Below are 15,482 nucleotides of genomic sequence, written 5' to 3'. Positions count from 1 at the left end.
TGAGTGCCCCCTGCTTCCCAGCACTTCCTCAAAGAGGCAAGTGTTTACATTTTTCCTCTGGAACATAGGAACCAGGAGCAGGAACAGGACTGGGGGTGAAAAGTCACAGGCCAGGGAGGCTGGCTGGAGTAATGAATACCCAGGAGGCAGAGCGGCCCCAGGACCCAGTGGCAGCTGAGCCTTGGGGGACAGGGGGAGCAGAAGTGGAGGCATCAGTGAGTTGGGCTGCTGGGAATCCCAGGTCAGAGAAGCTTGGCATCTATAGAGACAGAGTGTGTGAATGTGTCCAGCTCTTGCTAAGAAAGTGTCGGGGGCTGGGGGGGGGGTGACCACTAGAGGACACACTCCTGGGACTCAAAATGCAATTCAATGACATGAAAGGCCAGGGGCTCACTCCAGACTCTGCTGTAGTGCCTTGATTCTGCCCCCCAGTACTCACTTTGCCCCCGGCCCTGCCCTACCCCAGATGAAGCAGCTCCCATCTCCCCTCCCCCACCAGCCCCAGGCTCCATACTCACCCTTCCAGTACCGCCTCCCCCCCAACTCCCAGCCAATGGGCTGGAGGGTGGGGTCTCACCTTCTATGGAAATGGTGGCCAGAGGAAGAGACAATTTGATGTACAGGGTCATGGAGGCCCAGGAGGGTCTGCTGCCAAGGGCTGAAAGTCTGGCTGTGGGCTGTGAGCCACAGGAGAGGAATGTGATATCGAGGGTCTTCTTACTATGTGTAAGATGGACAAGGCCCGAGTCTCCCTGAGATGGGGCAGGGAGTGACATCGCTATAAATGGAAGTTGCCAGTCCCTCAGTGTTGCAGTGAGGAGGGTCAGGTGTTAGAGGCGAAAGAACAGGGGTGCAACAGGACCCTGATGGAAGTTGAGGTCCTGGGTGGTGATGGTCCAAAGCCCCAGTATCTCTCAGAGACTCACCACAAGGATCAAAAGATCCTGAGTGAAGTAAGGAGGTCAGAGTTCAAGTGGACACCATGACATGCTTTATCCACAGCAAGAACAAGGCTGGCAAGGCACTGTTTCTCCAAAATTATACTTTAATACATTCATGTGGTATACAAAGAGCTGGTCCCAGGACTCCTGGGAGGTGACAGCAGCATAGTGTAGTGTTTTCAAAAGTCAGGCACAGGGCCCAGTGTGTTGACCTCTAGGCCTGCGGAGAGTGCTGTGTGTGTGTGTGTGGTAGCACCTGACCCCAGCCTGGACTAAATCCACCTGATTTCCCCAGCCAGGGCCTAACTCTGGCTCTGCCCATCCACTCTCTGATCCTATCATCCTTTCTGGCCTCAGTTTTCTCATCTGTGAAATGGGAATGAATAGCATCTCCATTTCTCACTTGTTACCAAGTGCATGTGTAGACCTAGACTAGGCACAACCAAAATAATGAAGACAATGACACAGGGACACAGACTGGTTCCTACCGCTTGGTGTGAGTGACAGGGATTTTATGAGTAGGTCTTTCTAATCATTTTCCTAGAGGGGAAAACCCCTGCAGGATGAGAAATGAAAAGAATGTTTGGAGCTGGCATTGTTTTGTGATGTAACAGCTGAGATCGAAGGAAAGCACAGGTATCTACTTCTGGCCTTGAACCCAGGACCTTGGACATGCTAGGCAAATACCCAACCACATCCCCAGCTGTTTCATTCTCTATAGGTTCTGCCATTGACATGTGTAGCTCTGGGCAAGTACCATTCTCTTTCTAAGCCTTATTTCCCTCTCTGCACTCCATGGCCTCAAACTCCAAGCTAGGCTCAATGGAAGGAGAGAGAAAGAGAATGTAAAGGCAAGAAAAGGGAGGACCCACACCAGTCTGCAAAGGATGGAATGAAGGAAACATAAGGCAAGAAAGAAGGAGCATAATGTGTGCAGAGCTGTCTTCTCTGCTTAGACCCTGGTCAGGCTCCTGGCAATAGGGCCACTTCCTGTCCCCCAACAGTGTGGTGGGTGGGAATGCCACAGAAGGTCACTGCACCCCTGCAGTAGCAATGCTTAGGCTCTGGAGACAGAAGGATGTGTGACTCTCAATGTGACAGCTTGTAGCTAGGAAACTCTCTAGAGAGACTTCTGAAAAACTTGTTTTCTTCTTTTATACAATTGGGGGGGGCAAACCCCACCAACTTTTGAGAGTGGTCACACAGAAGCAGACACAAGGCTTGGCTGTGCGTTTCCAGCTGCAAATCAGAGCCAGAGATCTACAGCTCTCTTGGCTCAGCAGCCAGGGCGCGGCTGGCCTGGAGAAAGGGTTCTGGTGAGGGGTGGGGATTCCCGGCAGGAATGGCGGGGCACTGTGTGCAACAGGAGAGTGCCAGGGAGGTTAAGGCCTGCCTACAAAACAGGAAATGGAATAGCCCAATATGGCCAGAGCTCAGGATGACCACCTCTTAACCAGCCTTCCCAGAAGTACTGAATCCAAGACAACTCATGAGGCTCTGGTGTCTCTCTTCCGGTCACGAGCTCTTCGGGTTTTTTTTTTCCAGAAAGGCTGAAAGTCATTATCAGAAAATATGACAAACAGGCTGTGTGGAAATGTCTCAGACAAATCCCCTTGGGCTTGGCCCTCCCTTTCTGTGCCATGGCCAGGGCAGAGCTCTCCATATTGAACAGGCTGGGGCTGCAGAGCCTTAGAGCCTGGAGCTTCCCCCACCTCTGGCCTCAGCACACTGTGTGGTCACTGCCTGCTCCACAGATAGCCACTTGTCCACCATCCACCAGAGGGTGGCCTGTGGATGCTTGGTAAAGATTTGTTGAACTGATGAGTCAAGCTGATTCTCTACCACCTGTGCAACTTCTGGTTGCCATAGCTGACCCCATGTGCAGCCTGGGAGGGGGTCCCCTGAGAATGCAGGAAGGTACAGAGAAAGAAACTCTTGCCTGGGGGTTAAGAGAGCAAGGTTCTCTCAATCGCCGCCATCTCTGTGCTTCTGGCTCCATTAGGCTTTGTATTGTTGGTTAAACTTCTGCCGGCGGATACAGCAACAGGTAGCAAGTGTGGTGAGGAGGATGGCAGCGACCAGCGTGAAGGTGAGGATGATGATGAGGTTGACATTCTTGAGTCCCCCCTGGTCACAGTCTTCAGGACGCACGTGGCTCAGAGCCACCTGGGCCTGGGAGCCAAAACGGCAGGTCAGGTCCTGGGTGGCATCCACGTCCACGCGGCCCTGGTGCAGTTGAGCCGCCAGCCAGCCATTGCCGCAGCAGCTGAGCGGGTTTCCCTGCAGGTAAAGGCGGCGAAGGCTGGTCTCTAGGCCGCCCATAGCACTGCCTGGCAGGAGGCTGAAACTGTTGTTCCGCAGGTCCAGCACCTCTAGGGACACAGCCTGCGTCCAGGCAGGCAGTTGGCTGAGGTGGTTCTCAGCCAAATTGAGCCGCTTGAGGCAGCGGAAGCAGGGCAGGTCCACCTGCAGGACGGTCAGCCCGTTGCCCTGAAGGGCCAGCACCTCCAAAGAGGCCTCCAGGCCTGCCAAGGCACCAGCCGACACATCCAGACCAGGGTTGGCAGAGAGGTCCAGCTCTGTAAGTGGGGTGTGGAGGAAGGCACCTGGGGGGAGAGTCTCTATCTCATTGCCCACCATGTTCAGAACGCAGAGGGTAGGGATGCCAGAGAAGGTCACACAGCTGTGGGGGGAGTGGGGCTCAGTGGGACCCCCACAGGGGGTGATCCGGTTTCCCTGCAGGTTGAGCCTCTGCAGGCTGGCCAGGCTGGTGAAGGTGTGTGGCAGCAGGTCCTGCAAAGCATTGCCCTGTAGGAGCAGGGTCCGCAAGGACCCCAGGACTCTGGTGCCCATCTCTAGTGCCACCAGGGCATTGTGGCTTAAGTCCAAGAGTAGCAGGCAAGGCAGTGTGCCAGCATGCCGGGCCGCAAAAGCCCGCAGGCAGTTTCGACTAAGGTTTAGGAATCGTAAGGAGGTCAGATGCTCCAGAAAGCTGTCAGGGATGAGCTCGATCTCGTTGTAGCTCAAATCCAGGTTTAAGAGTTGGGAGAGGGAATGAGTACTGGCATTCCAGCTGGGATTGGAGAGGGGCACTGCTGACCAGCCTTCAGATGGTGCCTGGAGGTCCTCCTTGCCCTGGGGCTGCCCCGCTGGGAGCCGGATGAGGTTGTTGGACACGTTCAGGTAGATGAGTTTAGGGAGTGCGGTCAAGTCAGGGAAGTGGAGCAATTTGTTCTCTCGCAAGTCCAGCCAGGTGAGCTGGAGCTCAGCCGGGGGCTCGGAGGCTGTCTGGAAGGCCTCGATGCTGTTCCGGCTCAGGTCCAGCACCCGCAGCTGCTGGAGGCTGAAGTCTGAAATACAGGTGAGGGAGTTCCTGGAGAGATTGAGGTGGGCCAGGCGGGGCAGGGTCTCAAAGGTGCCATCCTCGATATCCATCAGCACATTGCTGTGGAGGTCCAACCGCTCCAGGTCAGGCATGCCCCGGAAGGTGTGGCGGGTGAGGCGGGTCAGGCTGTTTTCGGCCAGGGACAGCGTGCGCAGGCTGGGGGCCTCCCCCAGCAGCCTCTCCACCAGGCCGCTATATAGGCTGTTGCCAGATAAGTCCAGGGACATCACGTGTGGCAGGTAGCCCAGGCCACCAGCACTGAGCGCCGTGCCTACTGCCAGGCGGTTGTGAGCCAGGTTGAGGTGCTCGAGGTGAGGCAGGGCCTGCAGGACTTGGGGCTGGAGGACGCTGATCTCGTTGCTACTCAGGTCCAGGTGACGCAGAGCGACATAGACACCCAGAGGGGAAGTCAGGATACTCTGCAACTGGTTTCCCGATAGGTCGAGGGTCTTGATGTCCAAGGGGAGTGTTGAGGGGACCTGGAGCAGACCAAGGCCCTGGCACAAGGCCTCCTTGTCCACCTGGCGGGGGTAGGGGCAAGAGAACAGCCAACATGAATGAGGGTAATGCTTCCTAAGAAAAGACTCCTAACCTGCTGCCAGGCTTAGGCAGACTCTTCCATGGCATTCCAGAATATTTGACTTTTCCCCACCCAGTCAACTGTCTGATGACCCCCTGTGTCTAGCAGCTAGTAAGTAGAGTGGTGGGCAGGAAGTCGAGGGGTAGACAGACAGAAGGATAGAAGAAGTCAGAAAATCCCTGTACGGATTTCCATTTTATAGGAAACTATGCCACGTTCTCCTCAGAATAATCCAATATGGTGGGTCCATTCTAGGGCCTGCAGAGTTAAATTTCTGGCACTGGCCAGGAGCCACACAGGAGGAAGATGTCCCCACAGAGGAAATGGGCATTTTGTCCACCTGTTACCACCTTTATTTTGGTTTCCCACTCTCGGGTCTTGCTCAGGGGATCAGGACAATGGGGTGGGCTCCGGTGCGAGTTCCTAGATGTGACCTTCTTTCTGCAGTGGCTACTGACCCATCCCCAGTTCCATCAGTGGCCTCCTTTCCCATGGCCTAGTCCAGCATTGGACTCTGGGAATAGGGACAGGTAAGAAAACACGGCAAAAGACAGCCAAGGTCCCCACCAGCAACAGTCTTTGGTGACAAGACTGTGATTTTGCTGTGTGACTTGTCAAGTTTCATTACCACTCTGGGTGTTTATGCAAACATGAACTCATCATTTTCTAGCTCCCACTTGGTATTTTATATTTTACTTAGCCCTTTTAGTCCTGTATATAAGGTTGGCTCAGATAATATAAGGGAGACTTCAGATCACCCAGCTGAAATTTAAAGCCAGGTCTTCGAACAACCAAAGACTCCACTCTCAATCCAACTCTTTGGTCTCCAAGTTCTCAGGACCCCAGTCTTTTCCACCAAGGGTCTGACTTAACCGAGTACCTGGCCCAGGGCCACTCCTATTCCCAGCCTCTGTCCCCATTGAATACTACTCACCCACCCACTCAGTAACTTCCTGGGGACTGTTCCAAACTCTGCTCTCCCAGGCTGCCCTGCTTAGACCCAGGGTGCAGTCCAGGACCCTGAACAAAGCATTCAAGTCTCCTGACACCTGTCTCTTTGCCTTGTACCCAACTCTACTCAGGCCCACATATAATAACACCAAATGGACACTACACCCTCCCACATCTACCTCTGGCTCTCCTCCTTGGTCTGGTTATGCCACTCCAGAGCTCCAATATCACCTCTATCAGGGAGCCTTCCCTGACTACTACAAGTTTTGTGACTGTGTGTACGGACCTGCTAGAGTGAGCTCAGAGATGGATGCTGTGTCTCACACCTGTGATCTTAGCTACTCAGAAGCCTGAGATCTGACGAACACAGAAGCTAGCCAGAGCACAAAGTTTGTGTGACTCTATCTCCAAACCAGTTAAAAGCCATAGATGGAGTTGTGGCTCAAATGATAGAACACCAGCCTTGAGTAAAAAACCTAAGCAAGAGTGTGGGGCTCTGAGTTTAAGCCAAGAAAGAAAGAAAGAAAGAAAGAAAGAAAGAAAGAAAGAAAGAAAGAAAGAAAGAAAGAAAGAAAGAAAGAAAGAAAGAAAGAAAGAAAGAAAGAAAGAAAGAAAGAAAAAAAGGAAGAAAGGAAGGAAGGAAGGAAGGAAGGAAGGAAGGAAGGAAGGAAGGAAGGAAGGAAGGAAGGAAAGGAAAGGAAGGAAAAGAAAGGAAAAGAAAGGGAAGGGAAGGAAGGAGGGAGGGAGGGAGGGAGAGAAAGAGGGAGGGAGGAAGGGAAGGAGGGAGGATGGGAGGGAGGAAGGAAGGAAGGAGGGGAGGGAGAGAGAAAGAAAGAAAGAAAGAAAGAAAGAAAGAAAGAAAGAAAGAAAGAAAGAAAGAAAGAAAAAAGAAAGGAAGAAAGAAAGAAAGAGGAAGGAAGAAAGGAAGAAAGGGAAGGAAAGGAAAAGAAAAGGAAAGGAAGGGAAAGGAAGGAAAAGAAAGGGAAGGGAAGGAAGGAGGGAGGGAGAGAGAGAGGGAGGGAAGAAGGGAAGGAGGGAGGAGGGAAGGGCAAGCTAAGAGCAAGAAAAGACTGGGTTGATTGGTGTGGATACCTTGGGCCTGGCCCACAGAAAGTAGTGAATGAAAGTGTTTAGTAAAGGGCTAAAACTTGAAGACAATGACCACTAAGGAGAGAGAAGAGGAACTCTTGGTATATTCCGATTGAAGTCAGAGCCCTTTAGAGCAACAGAAAGTGAACTCACCATGTCCCAGATGGACATGACCAGGACCAGCTGAGGCCAGCTATTGCTTACATGGGTGGTAGGGAGCCTGTGGCTGAGCCAGCAGGAGGGCATACTACCTTGGGGTGTCCAACGAGGTCATTCCTCCCCAGCACCCCAAGATGAGCCATTAGTAAGGAGTCTAACTGTTCGGGTTCAGGCATTTGTGTGACCAGTAAACCTGGCAGTAGCAGTGCTGGCCCGCACCTCTGGAAAAACAGTTCCCTGAGGCCCCAGGGGACCCAGGGAGTCCCCTGCAGCTGGCTACCCTGGGAAGCCTGCCATGGCACCTTGCCAGTCCTCCCCACCTCTCTGCCTGCTGGAGCCCCGGGCATGCCTGTCTCCAGCACTTCAGCCACCTGGACTATCCTGATTTCAGAAGAAATGGCAAGATGAACACGATGCACTGCCCTAAGTCAGTATCAGGAGCTCAACATGGCAGGTTGCTCCTCTTTCTGGTGCAAGCTGAGCCTGACCTCCTGGCCCTTGGCTGGTCAGGTCTCTGGGCTCATTCCACAGAATGGTAGGTATCATTGACTGAGCACTTGCTGCATAGGGCTCTATGCTGTGTTGTGTATGTCACCCCCATGCCAAATCACACCCAGGTCTCTCTGGATGGGCAAAGGCTCTCTGGGGCACCAGCCCTAGAGGAGCCAGGACACAAGGCTAGCCTAGCCCAGAGCCTGAGACTTGCTGCCCTCCTACGTGCCAGGTCACCTGCTGTAGAGGCCTGGAGGGGGGTGCTGGGATGCCCACTTCTCCAGCTCAGGCCAGGAAAGAGCCTAAAGATGATCGTGGCTCCCAGACCTGCACTGCTAGCTGCCCCCAACCCTCAGCTTCAAACTCCCAGTACCAAGAAACTTTACAGGGAAGTGCTAGAAGGATGGTGGGGGAACAGGACCTGGCCAGGGCTTGGCCCCTCCCCTCTGTTCTCTGCAATGCCAGCCACACCCACATTTCCTCTTAGGAGAGAGGACTTGCCACCCAACTCCTTTCACCACCCGGACATAGGCTAGAGTAAGAATGAAAAGAGGAACCGACAATAGATGGCATAGGGGAGCTGGGTTCAAATGCTGCCTCTGTTACTTCAACTTGTGGGGACCTAAGGGAGGGCTGTTGTTGTCCGTGTTGGTTCAGAAACAGCTTCCTATCTGTTGTCCCCCCCCCTTCCCCCACCCTGAGTCCAAATGGCTTCTCCTCTGCCTGCTGGAGACCAAGATCTTTCACCTCTGAACCTCAGCCCTCCGAGGGAACTTGGGTTTTCAGTGGTATCTGAGGCCTTCTCTGCCTATTATTTGAGCTCTCAGAATCTCAGAAGGACTCTGAGGGGCAAGAAGAGTGGATGGCCAGGGCGGGACACTGCAGGCCTGGGCAGGCCCTGAGCTGGGTTGTTGGCAAGCAGCATCCCATACTTCTGGCCTCCTGAGACAGCTACTTGTTCTCTGACCTGGGGGTGGGGGAGCTTCTGGTAGGTCAGTCCCTCCTCCAATCCAGCCCTGGCTTTGACCTCAGCCACTGCCCAGCCTTACAAGTGTCCTGAGGTAATCTCTTCCCTGTGCCTCTCGGGCTCCCAGTCACATTATCATCTTCCTGATATGAAGCAGGCAGGAAAAAGGAGCAAAAAAAAAAATAAGACCTGACCCCCTGCACTCAAGAATTTCTTGGCCTGGCAGCTAAAATGGTTGCGGACCCATCGCCAAGCACCCCATATGTTCAGCATATTTTGTATGGAGGTGGAGGAAAGTCTGGGGGTGCCCAGGAAGGAACCACTGGAGGTCAGCCTACAAAGGTCAGGAAAGGCTTCCCGGAGGAAGTGGCGTGTAAGCTGACCGGAGTGAGAAAAGGACATTCTAGGTCTGAGTCAAGGAGCCCATCCAGGGAAGCAAATTGGTCCCCCATAGAAACTAGCACAGAGGAACCCCTCCCAGCTGGCCCTTCCCACACTCCCAACACGGACTCCTACATATTCTCCCCCAGCCGGGCCAAGGGCCCCCTAGGGACAGCTTAGGGAAACAGAAGCCAATATTCATAGCACAACGCTGTTGGTCAAGCCACCCAGCCACTCTGAGCCTACGGTTCCTCCTCAGTGACTTGTGAATCCTGGCGCTTACCTGGTCTGGTCTTTAAACCGTCTGGTCGCTGTTTATGAACGAAAGACCAATCCCTTTCCTCTCCTGATGACTCTAACCTCTGGCTTGGGGCTGGACAAGGATGGGTGGGGCGGCCTTCTCCCTGGCTGGGCAGGGCAGCTTACCGTCTTACAGGAGGACCCCTTGTCTTGGTGTTGGGAGATGGTCAGGCCTAGGGTCAGTGCGGCCAGGAGCAGCAGGATCCGGTGGCTCATGGCTCTGTGTAGGGGGGAGAGGGGAGGGGACAGTGTGAGGCCACATTGCCAACCCTACCTCTCCTGCCTGTCTGTGCTGCACTTCCTCAGGGACCCAAGCCCACAGCTGAGCTGGCATCAAGGTACTGCAAAGGACGCAGGCAGGTCACACAGGGCTGCACAAAGGGCCTCAGAGAGCCAGGTGGGAGGTATATGCCTGCAATCCCAGCACTTGGGAGGCTGAGGAAGGAGGTTCTCATGTTTGAAGCCAGCCATAGCCAAGGGGAAGCAAGTGTTTTAAAGCCATAGGAGACAGCCTGAAAAAAGAGGAGAGGAACCCTCAGGCAAGAGGAGAGGAACTCTACAGATTGCCCTGGTCTGACTCAGGGCTGAAGGTAGAGAGAAAGATGCCTCTGACTCCATTTCCATCAAGACTACAAGCAGGTCCCCCCAACTCTAGTTCCTTAGGCCCCATATAGAATTCCTCATTTTTTATCTATAGTAACTCACTCCTGTAATCCCACGAGGAGGTAGTAGGTACTGAAAGGAGTTGTGGTTCAAGTCTAAACTTTGCCAAGCCAAGGCAAAGTTTAAAGCATCCTATCTCAACCAGTAAGCTAAGTATTGTGGTGGACATCTGTCATCCCAGCTACCTGGGAAGTGTAAATAGGAGGACCACAGTCCAGGTTGCCCAGGACAGAAATACAAAACTCCATTTGAAAAATAACCAAGATAAAAAAAAGGGCTAGGGCCTGGCTCAAGTGGTAGAGCACCTGCCTAGCAAGGGCCAGGCAGTTCAAATTTTAGTTTTGTCAAAATTAAAGAAAGCGTGAGAGAAACAACTAGAATTCTTCGTTCTCTGTCCCTTTATTTGGACCTTTTTCTTTGGATTCTGATTCTCAGCCCTTCCCATTGTTCAAGAACAGCACAGGCCTCAACAGGAAGCCCCGCTGGGGCCAGGCCTCCTCTGCGCGCTTGTGCAGGCTGCCAGCCGCGCACTTCCACCCTGAGGGCCTGCTGTCCTCCTCCCCCAGGGGTTCCGTATAGGCCCCACAGGGTTGGATGGAGGGGACCCCAGAGGCTTCAGCAGGGTGAGATCTCAGTGATCCTCCCTGAGGGCCTGAGCCCTGGGGCTCCCCACTGGGGACACACAAACCGATCTTCATCTGTTCACTCAATACCATCTTAGCCAAACACCCCCACGCATCTCTGTGCTAAGGGCACAGAGCCACGCACAGAAATGGTCGCAGCACGGACAGATCAGGTCCTCCAAAAACATATCTGACAGCTGCTCCTATCTCTACTTCCCTGCCTTGTGACCTTGTACAAGTCATTTCTCCTCTCTAAGCTTGTTTCCCTTTCTGGGGTTAATGATAACCATGCAAATGTTGTTGAGGATGAGTGACACAGAGTCCGTGAAAAGACCACTCATTCCACCCCAGTACTCTTCTCAGTACTTCACAATGATTAACTCAGTCCTCACAATAACTCATTGACCCAGCTTCATTATTACCATTCTCATTTTTATACAAAAGAAAAGTAAGGCTTAGAGAGGTTGAGCGGTACCCTTAAAGCCACACAGCTAAGTGGCAAATTCAAGCTAGTGTGGCTCCTGGGTCTTAACCTGAAGGTTAAGTTGTAACCCTGAAGGAGGCTCTGGGAGAAAAGGCATTTGCAGGGCCTCGAGGGCTGGGGTTGTCAGAGGCATTGGTGGTGGAGTTTAAAGGCAGTTAGATGGCTGCTCAGAAGTCCGTACTTGCTGGAATGTGCAGGGACCAGTGGGGACCATCCAGCCCTGCTGCCCACTCCCTCAGGCCCAGGTCTGGCCCTCAGCTCTCACCTGCAGTGGGCTGGGCTTTCACAGGAAATTTGGCTCTGTTGTTTAAAAGGCAGATGGGCTTCCACCGGTTCAACATTAGCATACAGAGCTCTAGCGAAAACCCCGCGTCCGGCCTTGGGCCCTCCCCAGCCAGGGCTTGTCTCTAGGCTGGCTTCTTACTGTCTCCTCTCCTGCTCTGAGTCCTGATACTTCTGTTTCCTTCAGCTCTCTGAGTACCTTTCCACTGCGGAGCCTTCACTTTCTCCCCCTCTCTTTTACTCCTGCTTATGATGAGGGGCTTGGCTGAGCTGTCACCTCCTTCAGGAAGCCTGCTCTGGTTCCCCCAAGGCTGAGCTCTGTCTTCTGGTCCTCCACAGCCTCTGAGCTTCAGAAAGCCCAGCTCTAAGTACTCTGTGCTTTGCTCCACATCCTTTACAAGGGATGTACCCCAAGAGCGGAGGGAACCTCTCTACTCTGAGACTCACCTCAGGCAGGCCAGGTTAACAGGATGTGTACCTGAAGGCTCTGTGGGACTCCACACAAGGGACAAGGGAGCCCAGGGTGTGGACGCCTCCACTGCTCACAAGCTCTGCTCCAGAGCCAAGCTCTCCCACCTCTCTGCCTCACACTGATTTTCTACCCTCCTCTGCCATTGCCCTTTGCCGGCAGCTAGCTATGACTGCTCTCCCTGGAAAACAGACCCCAGGCCTGCTCACCTTCCTCCATTGTCACCTCCACAGACAGGTGGCACCATGATCCTGGGCCTTGATTGTTACAACAGTCAACCCATTTATTGGTTTCCTTATTTCCCCAACCCAGATACCCTGTCCAACCCATGGCAGCAATAGAAATAGTTAAAAATCATCCATCAGATTGTTTACTCTGAAAACCTCCCAAAGAGCCAGGTTTACACAATCTTCTCTCCGTCTCCCTCTTCCATCTGCCCTTCATTTCCTCACCAAACTCTAGCTTGCCTGGGTTCCTCAAACCTGGTGAGTTCATGCCTGCCCCAGGGTCTTGCTCCTGACAACAGGAGCATGAGGAATGCTCTTCTCCTAACTGGTTGCAGGAGGAGCTGTCCATTACTGTCACTGATTTCTTCTTCTGTGGGAATCAGGGCCTGCGAAGGTACCTACTAAGGACCCTGTGCACAACGGCCGCAGTGAACTGAATGATGAGAGCCGAGAAAGGGCAAGGAAGGGCCCCGGTTCAGTTCTGAGCTGAAGACGGAGAAGCCTAAAGGAGTCCTTGTTTTCCCCCTCCTCTGCCCCCAAGCCGATGTGAGCATCTGCACACCCAGAAGGGACAGTCCCCACAGCCCACGGGAACTCTTAACGGGAAGGGATCTCTCTGCTGTGATACTCCTCAGCAGGGCCTAAGACATGGTGTGTGGCGTGGCAGTGCTATTCTCCCATACAGGACAAGGGAGCACCAGGCATGGAGCCCAGGCTGCTCCCATCTGCTGCTCACCAGCCCTGCTCTAAGGCCAAGCTCTCTTACCTCTCGGCCCCAGTGACCCACCTCCAGGGCAAGCAGCTGGGTTCCTATTCTGCCACCAGAAACCCCAGCTATAGTTCAGGTGAGGGTGGCCATGGAGGTGCCTGGGACACTTCTGTGACTTGCCACAAGGACCCACAGGACTGAACGTCCTAGGTGGGGTGTGCAGAGGTGGGAGGCTCCAGACCTGCCCATGAATGATGGGAGGGGACACAACAGGACTCTGAATGAGATGAAATGTGTGGACATGTGTGTAATGTGTGTGATGTGTGTGTGTGTGTGTGTGTGTGTGAGACAGAGAGAGACAGACAAGACAGAAAGAGAGGAGGAAGGAGAAAAAAGAAAAAGAACACAAGAGAAGAGGGGGAGGAGTGGAAGAAGAGGAGAGAAGGGAGGGTTTGAGGAGGGGAAGACAATATCTACAATCATAACAAGCCCACCCCTACTGTGTAAAGAAGTTGGACAGTGAAGCACTTGACCTACATCATCCGAGTATTCTGTTAGCCCAGTAAGCAAGTACTGTGATTCCCATTTTACAGAAGAGAAAGTGGAGGCTCAAAGAAGTCAGGTGGCGATTTACTCCAGGGCTAGCCACTTCCTGAGGAGTTTGGAGCTGGGACTTACCCAGGCCGACATCCCACGAGGAAAATGAGACTCAGAAAAATGACTTACCCAAAGTCACCCAGGCAGTCAAGAGCAGAGTCAAGATCAGAAAATCTAGTCCCTCTGCCTCGAAGCCAAGACCTCCGCCCTCCGCCACCAAGGACCCCACACACAGGGCCCAGGCCACCGTCCAGGCCCAGGGTGCTCCCGCGGCTCCCAGGCTGGCTCTGAGAACTGGCAGAGTGGGGTCCCTGGGAGCGCTGCGGATTTTCACAGCGAGCAGTGAATCACTAAGGGCAAGACCCGACTTCGGTGCATCCCACGAGGGAATTAGACCTTAACCCAAAGGAATGTGGCTGGGAGGGCGGAATGTCAGGCAGCTCGGGGTGGGGGTGGGGGTCCCTCACGTCTCACCACCCATAAAGAAGGCCGGCTTCCAGCTCCCCCAAAGCGCGCGGGGGGGGGGGGGGCGCGTGCCCTCCACAGACGAACACGGGCAGGCTGGCTAGTGCGGGGGGGGATGAGAGATCTACTGGCCTGGAACAGAAGGCGGGTCGGGTCGTGAGTTCAAATCCCGATCCACCCCCGGGCCCCAGGCCCCCTGCGGACTCTGCTCTCCCAGCTGTCAAATGGGCGCACCCCTCTCATGAGCCCTTCTGGGGAGGAGTGGTGAGGGGGGGCTGGGGAGACCCCGGAGAGTCGGGGACTCCTGGGGACCCGAGAGGGTCGAGCCCCGCTGGGGGCGCGAAGGGGCGGTGGGGAGGGAGCGTGGGGCGCCCCCCGTGGATCGCGGGGTGGGGCGGGGAGCGTGGACCCCCGGCGCGGGCGGCCAGCCTCTCCTCGCCGACGGCCCCTACCTGGCTCAGCGCGCACGCCGCTCCTCTCCGGGGCAGCCGCGGTACATTTTGCGCAGCCCTGGCCGGGGTCCGCCCGCGCCCGCGCGCCTGGTCCCGGGGTCACCGGCCGCCCCCGGCCGCGAGGGGGCGGCGCCGCGGTTTAAATACCTCTCGCGCCGCGCGCTGGCCACGCCCCCCTCGGCCGCGGGGTCCTAGCGCCCGCCTCTGCCCCGGGGGCCCGACCCGGCTGACGGCCACGCGACCCCGCGGGCCCGCGGTGGAGGCTGCATCTTCCTGGCGCGGGAATCGCGGCTGGGGACGCCTGGACTGAGCCCAGACGGCGCGCGCGCGCGCGGGAGAGGGTCGCGAGGAGGCGGGGCGCGGCCTGGGACCGCCGCACGTGCCGCGAGGTCCCGAGGCGGGGGCGCCCCGAAGCCGCAGGTCCGCGGAGGAAATCCTGGCGCCGCCGCACTCCGCGCCCCGGCGGGGGCTGACCCGGGAGGTGACTGACGGCCGCGGGACGGGAAGGAAATGACCCTTCTTTGGCCCTGGGACGGCTGCGGGGGGCGGGCGGGCGGGGGGACGGGGAGTTCCCCGCAGCCGACCACCCCTCGCCCTGACTATCGAAACCCCAGTTATCAGATGGAGAAGCTAGGGTTAGGAATAGAGGTAAAAACCAGCTGGCCTAGTCTAACCGGGCGCCCCCTTATATGGGGGACCTGAGGTTTAGGAAGGTTAAAAGGTATATTCAGGGGCCGGGAAGTTGGCTCAGTGGTAGAGCGCTTGCCTTGCACTCCTGAGGCCCTGGGTTCGATTCCTCGGCACCACGTAAGCAGAGAAGGCTGGAAGTGGTGCTGTGGCTCAAGTGGTAGAGCGCTAGCCTTGAGCTGAAGAGCTGAGGGACAGCGCCCAGGCCCAGAGTTCAGGCCCCACAACTTTTAAAGAAAAATGAAAGAAAGAAAAACAGAAAAAAGTATATTCAAAGGGATATGGCTGATACAAACAAACAAATGGGGTTGAACCGGGCGCTGATGGCTCATGCCTGTAATCCTGAGGAAACTGAGACCCAAGGATCGCAGATCCAAGCAAGCCCTACAGGAAAGCCCATGAGACTCTGATGTCTAGTTAACCACCAGAAAATCAGAAGTGGAGCTGTGGCTCAAATCTAGCCATGAGCAAAAATGCTCAAGGACAGTGCCCTGGCCCATAGTTCAAGCCCTATGACAGACAAAAAACAAAAACCAGGAGACATGCTGGAGCTCACTCTGCCCACAAAATTAAGCCCGG

The 15,482-nt window shown here is 55.0% G+C and overlaps 1 protein-coding gene across 3 annotated transcripts; it reads right to left on the bottom strand.

Annotated features, from left to right (window-relative positions):
* Positions 1-1,036: 1,036 nt before the first annotated feature.
* Positions 1,037-14,316, bottom strand: Lrrc32 (leucine rich repeat containing 32). 3 transcript variants are annotated; one of them, XM_070034962.1, is made up of 3 exons: positions 14,217-14,316; positions 9,372-9,465; positions 1,037-4,847 (listed from the first exon to the last, which is right to left on the bottom strand). In XM_070034962.1, the coding sequence occupies exons 2-3, from the start codon at positions 9,459-9,461 to the stop codon at positions 2,940-2,942; spliced, it is 1,998 nt and encodes a 665-aa protein (XP_069891063.1). In that variant the 5' UTR covers positions 9,462-9,465; positions 14,217-14,316; the 3' UTR covers positions 1,037-2,939. The 3 variants fall into 3 exon arrangements, with proteins under 3 accessions (XP_069891063.1, XP_069891065.1, XP_069891064.1); XM_070034964.1 differs by lacking the exon at positions 14,217-14,316 and adding an exon at positions 13,429-13,486; XM_070034963.1 differs by lacking the exon at positions 14,217-14,316 and adding an exon at positions 12,760-12,882.
* Positions 14,317-15,482: the final 1,166 nt, after the last annotated feature.

The sequence above is a fragment of the Dipodomys merriami genome, unplaced genomic scaffold (assembly GCF_024711535.1).
Source record: "Dipodomys merriami isolate MVZ:Mamm:240054 unplaced genomic scaffold, mDipMer1.0.p SCAF_25, whole genome shotgun sequence".
Taxonomy (NCBI): Eukaryota; Metazoa; Chordata; class Mammalia; order Rodentia; family Heteromyidae; genus Dipodomys; species Dipodomys merriami.
Note: the sequence above shows the minus strand (reverse complement) of the source record. Positions and strands in the feature narration are given on the sequence as shown.

What these genes read in the sequence shown, in the direction of transcription:
- Lrrc32 (XM_070034962.1), bottom strand. Translation starts at nt 9,461, where the DNA reads ATGAGCCACCGGATCCTGCTGCTCCTGGCCGCACTGACCCTAGGCCTG. An exon ending in AGGGGTCCTCCTGTAAGACG is followed by an intron (nt 4,848 to 9,371) that starts GTAAGCTGCCCT and finishes TACCCCCGCCAG; the next exon opens with GTGGACAAGGAGGCCTTGTG.